We start from the raw sequence: 6,000 nt of genomic DNA, 5'->3' as shown, positions 1-6,000 counted from the left end.
AGATTTTGAAGAAGAGCAAAATCTTTGGATTTTACCCAGGAGAGGGTTAAGGAATTCCTTAAGTGGGAGGCGAGGCTTGGCGGGAACAGCTGAGGCCGGGTTTGAGAAAGGGACCTAGGGAGGGTTTGGGTGGGTAGGAGTATTTGGGATTAAGGTGCGCAGCGGAGAGGCGGGAGCTTGGCCTCGGGAGGGGTGCGGTAATTCTAGGCCTTGAGAAGCCGCTAAGAAATGCAGTTGGAGAAAGGGGCAGACCCATAGGAAGTAATGGTCGGCACCCGGGATAAAACCCGCAGGACTGGGAGGCTAGCCAGGACCCGCCCAGGGGGTTTGAAAATACCGGATTAGGAGTGCCCGAGATTGGGGGTCGACCCAGCCTCACCCCTGGGGCGGAACCAATTGTGACGGCGGCGAGGTTTGCTGCCGGCGCTACAAAGGTGCCGCACGGCGACGACGGCGTGCGCCTGCGTGACGCGGCCGCGCGGGATGGGCAGGGCCGAGGCCTAGGCGGCGACGAGAGCGAGAGGCCGCGGCGGGACGGCGGCTCTAACACCCGACCGCCATGAGCACCAAGCAGGTCACTTGCAGGTCAGTGCGAGGCGCCGCAGGTCCTTACCCGGGTGCGCCCCAGTCCTGCGTCAGGGAAACAAGCCGGAGCGGGGTCGTGGAAAGTGGCTCCCGGTTCGGGGTACGGCTTCCGCAGGCGAGGCGGGCGCGGCGGCCGAAGCCTGGGGCCCGGCGGCAGGAGCCTGGGACCCGGCGGTGCGTGGCCGAGCCTCGTGGCGACATCTGGACGAAGCCAGCGCGGGCGGCTGGAAGGAAGGAGTGCTGGTGCGGTCCTGGAGGCTGGGCCAGGAGGGTTTAGCTGGAAAAGGTGATTTGGAGTTGAGTAAAGGGGCACCAGGAGGTGGTTTACAGATGGAGATACCACGCAGGTGTAGGCTGTTAATCGTCGGTGAGGGCCTCAAAGAAGCTGGGGCCCCGAAAGCGGCCTTGGTTTCCTAAGAGTTTGGAGAATTCCGATGCAGCGTAAACTTGCAGAGTTAGCGAGTTAAGAATTGCTGTGTGGAAAATAGCATTTACTGGAAGTTTGTTCATTGCCCCGCATATTCGCAAGTCATTTATACTCGTCACCAGTCTTCACTACTAGGCAGACATTATTCCTATTTTGCATTGCAGGAATCTCAGGCTAACGGAGGTTGAGATTCTCATCTTACTGAGAGACCCATTTCCGTGGAGAAATACAACATTAATGGGTGGCTGGTTGTAGAAAATTCAAAGCCGGGTGGCTGCACTGCCCCTGTTAAATACAAATAACTTGACGAGTAACACCCTCATTCCTTGCTAAGCGTGTGGCTTGAAGGTACTGGGATCCTAGTCTTATTGGACCTGGAAAGTACGATTTTTCTTTTCATAATTGGTTTAAGTCTGTGTGAGAAACATTGATTAGGGGGGAAAAAACCAGCCCACAGTTGTATGGCTTGATTGTGTAATGAGCAGTTTATTTAATTATCATCTGTGTTGTTACTTTTTTTCGTTAGTATGAATAGTTGAGACAGTGTAATGTAAAAAGTTTCCTGTTAGCATTAGTCTATATTAACCGTTCAGTCAGTTTATGCAAGGCCTAGGTGACGTATATTTAGCAGTTGTCAGAAATTTGCACGTGTCTGTAGAAAAGAGTTTTACTAGGTTATTTGTAATAGAAGGTCTTTTGTGAAGACCTTTGTGTATGTTTATTTTTATTTGTATAAAGTTCCCCCTGTTGGAGCAATATTCTTAGTCATTGTGGACTGTATAGCAACTTTTGGTTACTGCTCCTCAGATGCGGCCACATAATGGTGCACGTTTATATGATGCTTTGTAATTGAATCTCAACTCTGTGTGGTAATCTAATTTTACAGATAAGGAAAGCTTATGCTCAGGCTTGAACCTTGCCCCTAATTCACATCTAACTGCAGGAACAAAAATGTAAATCAGGATCATCTTGGGTTTTCTCCTTCTATACTAGGAGATGACCTGACCTAAAAGCTTCAATTCTGTTTTTCCCAAATAGGGGTGTCCTGCAGGAAATTGGTGCAGAGAAACTAGAGTGGGTTGGAACGTTGGGAAGGAATCAATTCTGTTTAAGTACTAACTGTTGTTCGTTGCAGGGGTTTGCAGTGTGCTGGGTGCTCTTTGAGGTTCTTTACAAACGTGTCGCATGTAATCCAGCAACATGCACCATTCCGCAGATCATAAAACCAAGCCTCGGCATTGAGGTGACTTGCCAAGGTTATTCAGCTTCCAGGTGGCAGATATGTGGCATCAGAATTTATGCTCTTGTAGACCCTATGGCTCCCAGATAAGTTTCGGAAATGCTAAATTAAAGTTTCTTTATACAGGAATTTTCAAAGCTTTTAATATGGTCATATGAAAGGAAAACTCAGCCAAAACCATAAGGAAAATAAAGGTTACTTGCAAAGAGATGTGAAGGAGTTGGGCCCTCACAAGGGCTGCCTTGCCAAATAAAAAACAGAACACATATTTAAGCAGGAAAAACGACCATATTACCAAGCGTACCGGGTTTACGTTAGTGTGCTCGTGATGGGAAAGCTCTTCTCACTTGATTATCTTATTCACTGAAGTCATTATCTCCACACATTGGTAACTTACATGAAATGATCCAGGTATGATTTATTTGGGGGACCAGATCTAAACTGGGTGGTTTGCTGTTTTTGGTTTATGTCAGGGTGCAAACTGTTTTTTCGTTTGTTTTCCTTGCTGTGGGGTGTGATATACTTGCTTATTCTGAATGTCAGCTGGACAGGGAGTTTGTTTTGCTTCCATTCTAATACGAATTATTTCTCTCAGAGAGATGGATGTGAAATGTTAGGATTCCGAGACTTAATGACCAAGATACTGCATATTTATTGCCTGGAATGCAAGAATGGCCCCTCACACAGTTGTGCTATCAGTCAGCTCCCCTGATGTCTTGACAGTCCACTCTATCCAGAATTTCAATCTGGGGATCCTTCTTTGCTGATTCTTTTTCCAAACCATCTCCCTATGTCTTCCAGTCTGTTTTCAAAGCCCTGGTGCAGGCCTTTATTATTGCTTGGTAACCAGTTTGTTTGTCCTCCTCCTCAGTGTGATGGAGGTCCCTTTGTTTTCTAATCAGTAGTACAAGACCTAGAATTACAGTTTCCTGAGAGTCGGGCCTAGAGCTTTTGACTCATTGAAAGTCACAAAATATGGGGCATCTTGTGGCCAGTGAGTGGGAGGAGGAGCTTCAGCTCCAGACTTGGGCAGTTTTGGATTCTGATTCTGGTATCACAGTCTCTTTATCTGTAAAATTGGGATAGTCATGCCTAACCAGCAGCGTTGGTTAAGAGATAAGATAACAACGACTAACCATCCTAAGAGCATTTATGGTGTGTTAGGCTAAGCACTGACATGCAGTCTGTGAAGTACAACTATATCATATTACAGATGGGGAAAAAGGTTTGGAGATTTAATTAATTTGCTCAAGGTCACAGGAAGCTCTCTGACCTCAGGGTCTTCCTTTACCCACTACACTGTACTTTATTTCATCCCCACCTCTTATCAGTTATTTCAAGCCTACTACCATGCCTCGCATTAGCTGTGTCCCCCTTAATGGATCTTTTGTCACAAGCGGTACGGCCATAGAATTTAAGTCTGTGAAATTATGTGCGAAAACAGAAAGGAAGGCGACACTGAGAATGCAAATTACCCATATACCTGGAAACGATTTGCAAAAGTGTTTTGCTAGAGGCAGGCACCGTTGAAAGACCTGCAAGAAACCAGATTGATTCTGTTTGGTTCAGCCGTCAGGCACAGCGAGAGCCGCTGGCGGTTCTGTGGCCAGTAGTGAACCTCATATCCTTTGCAGCGTATAATAGCCACACCATCTGAAACGGTCTTTGGGGTCACCCAGGATAACAGATGACTTTGGAGTGTCCCCTAGAAAGAATCTCCCTGCTCTGAGTCTCCAGCCATGCACTTCCCCCCTCATACTAGCAACAGCCCACACTCCTCCCCAGCTCCTGTCTCAGTCTTCTCTCTAGGAAGATATAAGGTATGGTTTGGCCATAGGGAAGGGTGAGCAGTTGGAAGTTTATTACAGGGTGTAACATGAAAAGGGCCTGGATTAAGTTTAGTATAACCTAGATGCTGAGGAATCGCTATAAGCGGATGACAGAGATGCCCCGAAGGACAGGCAGGATGCGCTCAGGGAAGTTTTGTGTTTGTCACTGGGGAGTGGAAATGGTGACATATGCTACAAAAATAGGACTGGCTGGCTCTACCTCTTATAACACTTATTTCACACCCACCTTTGTTGAAGGCAGTGATGGTGGCCTAGAAGTTATTTTTGAACCTGTTAAGATTTCAGCTCAGTCACTTACAGAAGTAAAATGGCTTGCATGAAGTCACCAGCTTATAAGTGACAAAACTAGAAGCTTTAGGTGGTGGTTAAATATTTTGGATTTTTGATGGGAAGGATAGTGCAGTTTGGAAGGCAAGTTTTCTGAATAGGACTTCCTCTTGCATGCCTGGTTAACAGGTAGTATCTGGTAGAGAAGCTGTGGTAGTCTCTTATCCTGATTCTTTCAGGAAATCTTGTCTAGTTCTCCAAAAGAAATTATTAATGAAGTATTTGTTAGATCTCTCTTTTGTGAACCTGTTTATGTAACCAGTGTGAACCTGTTCTCTTCCACTCTTTGTGAGTTTACTAATCCTGATCATCGGATTTGGCTCTTGGCACTGATTTTCTTTATTTTTTTACTTTTATACCTTCAAAGATTACCATACTTGAGGATGATTGGAACAATGTCACAGTGTTGAGTAGCATTTCTCAAGAAGAATTACCAGACTGTTTAGAAGCGTAATAAACTTTCGTGTCCGGGATCCCAAGACCACCCCTACAGCTAGTGATTGGCTAGAATGACCCATGGGACTTAGTGCATAGTCGTACTCAAGGCTAAGATTGATCACAGTGAGTAGTGAGGAGTCAGATGGATCACAAGGGAGAAGGACTCAGGCGGCATCTGGAGGAGCCCATGTGCAGGCTTCCTGCCCTCACTTCCTCCCATAAAGGGTCACAGCACACTCTTCCTCCCGCAGCAGAAATGCAGCAGCAACATGTGCCCAGGGAAGCCCACTAGAGATCCAGTGCCCTGGACGGTCACCCTCTGCCCAGCAGGTACCCAAGCCAGGCTCCCAGAAGGAAAGCAGGTGTTCAGCGTAAACCACATTGTACACAGTATAGGCACAGTGAGCCACTTCGATCACTTAGAGACAGTTTATATCAGTGTAGGGAACTGTTTACCAGCCAAGTCCCAGGTGCTATAAGAAGGGCCTTGCCTCGTAAGCAGGCTCAGACCTGCTCTATTAACTCTGCTGCATACTTTTTAAATCGGTATTGTGACAAGATTCTTTTCATATAGGCCTTTTTTTTTAAGTTTCTAACAAGAATACCCTTCGTTTGCCAGATTCTGAGCCTTTTTTCTTTCTTTTTAAGTAAATCTGCAGCAGCCTTATAGCAAGTTACTACACAATCTCTGATTTAGTGGAAGACTCCCAGTGGGTGTTGCCTGGGAAAAGCATAACTGACCACCTAGAAAAGACCCTATAGGACGCCACCTTGGTATAGTCACTTACGTCACAGGTCCAGTCATCTTTGTAGGCTCAGAAACTTGATTCTGTTGGTGTATTTAGAGATGGCTCATGCTACCCAAACTCAGTAGAAACTGACATACAAAGTAGAATACCCTTTTAACATTTCCCGGGAGAAAAGAAATTGTCAGGTGGGCCTGGTCGGCACTTCTGCTTTTGGGGAGATAGACAGGTGGAGAAAGTTAGAAGTGTGCTTAGGCAGCAAGGAGGGATGGAAGGGCTTCAACACCTGTGGTCTCCAGCTCAGCAGCCTCCCAGGCCCATTGTAGGGCCGAGGTGCAGCATGACTTGCCACCTGTGTTCTCTGGTCCCCTTTCTCTGGGAGGGACA

General features: G+C 46.6%; 1 protein-coding gene across 1 annotated transcript in view; it reads left to right on the top strand.

Annotated features, from left to right (window-relative positions):
- Positions 1 to 504: 504 nt before the first annotated feature.
- The window catches only part of MKRN2 (makorin ring finger protein 2), a 28,109-nt gene continuing 22,613 nt past the window's right edge, over positions 505 to 6,000 (top strand). The window contains exon 1 of the mRNA XM_065885483.1: positions 505 to 585. Within this exon, the coding sequence (XP_065741555.1) occupies positions 560 to 585 (26 nt within the window). The 5' untranslated portion in view covers positions 505 to 559. The remainder of the gene's footprint in view (positions 586 to 6,000) is intronic.

This window comes from Phocoena phocoena, chromosome 10 (assembly GCF_963924675.1).
Source record: "Phocoena phocoena chromosome 10, mPhoPho1.1, whole genome shotgun sequence".
In the NCBI taxonomy this organism is placed as follows: Eukaryota; Metazoa; Chordata; class Mammalia; order Artiodactyla; family Phocoenidae; genus Phocoena; species Phocoena phocoena.
The sequence above is the reverse complement of the archived record's forward strand: the minus strand, read 5'-3'. Positions and strand labels throughout refer to the sequence as shown.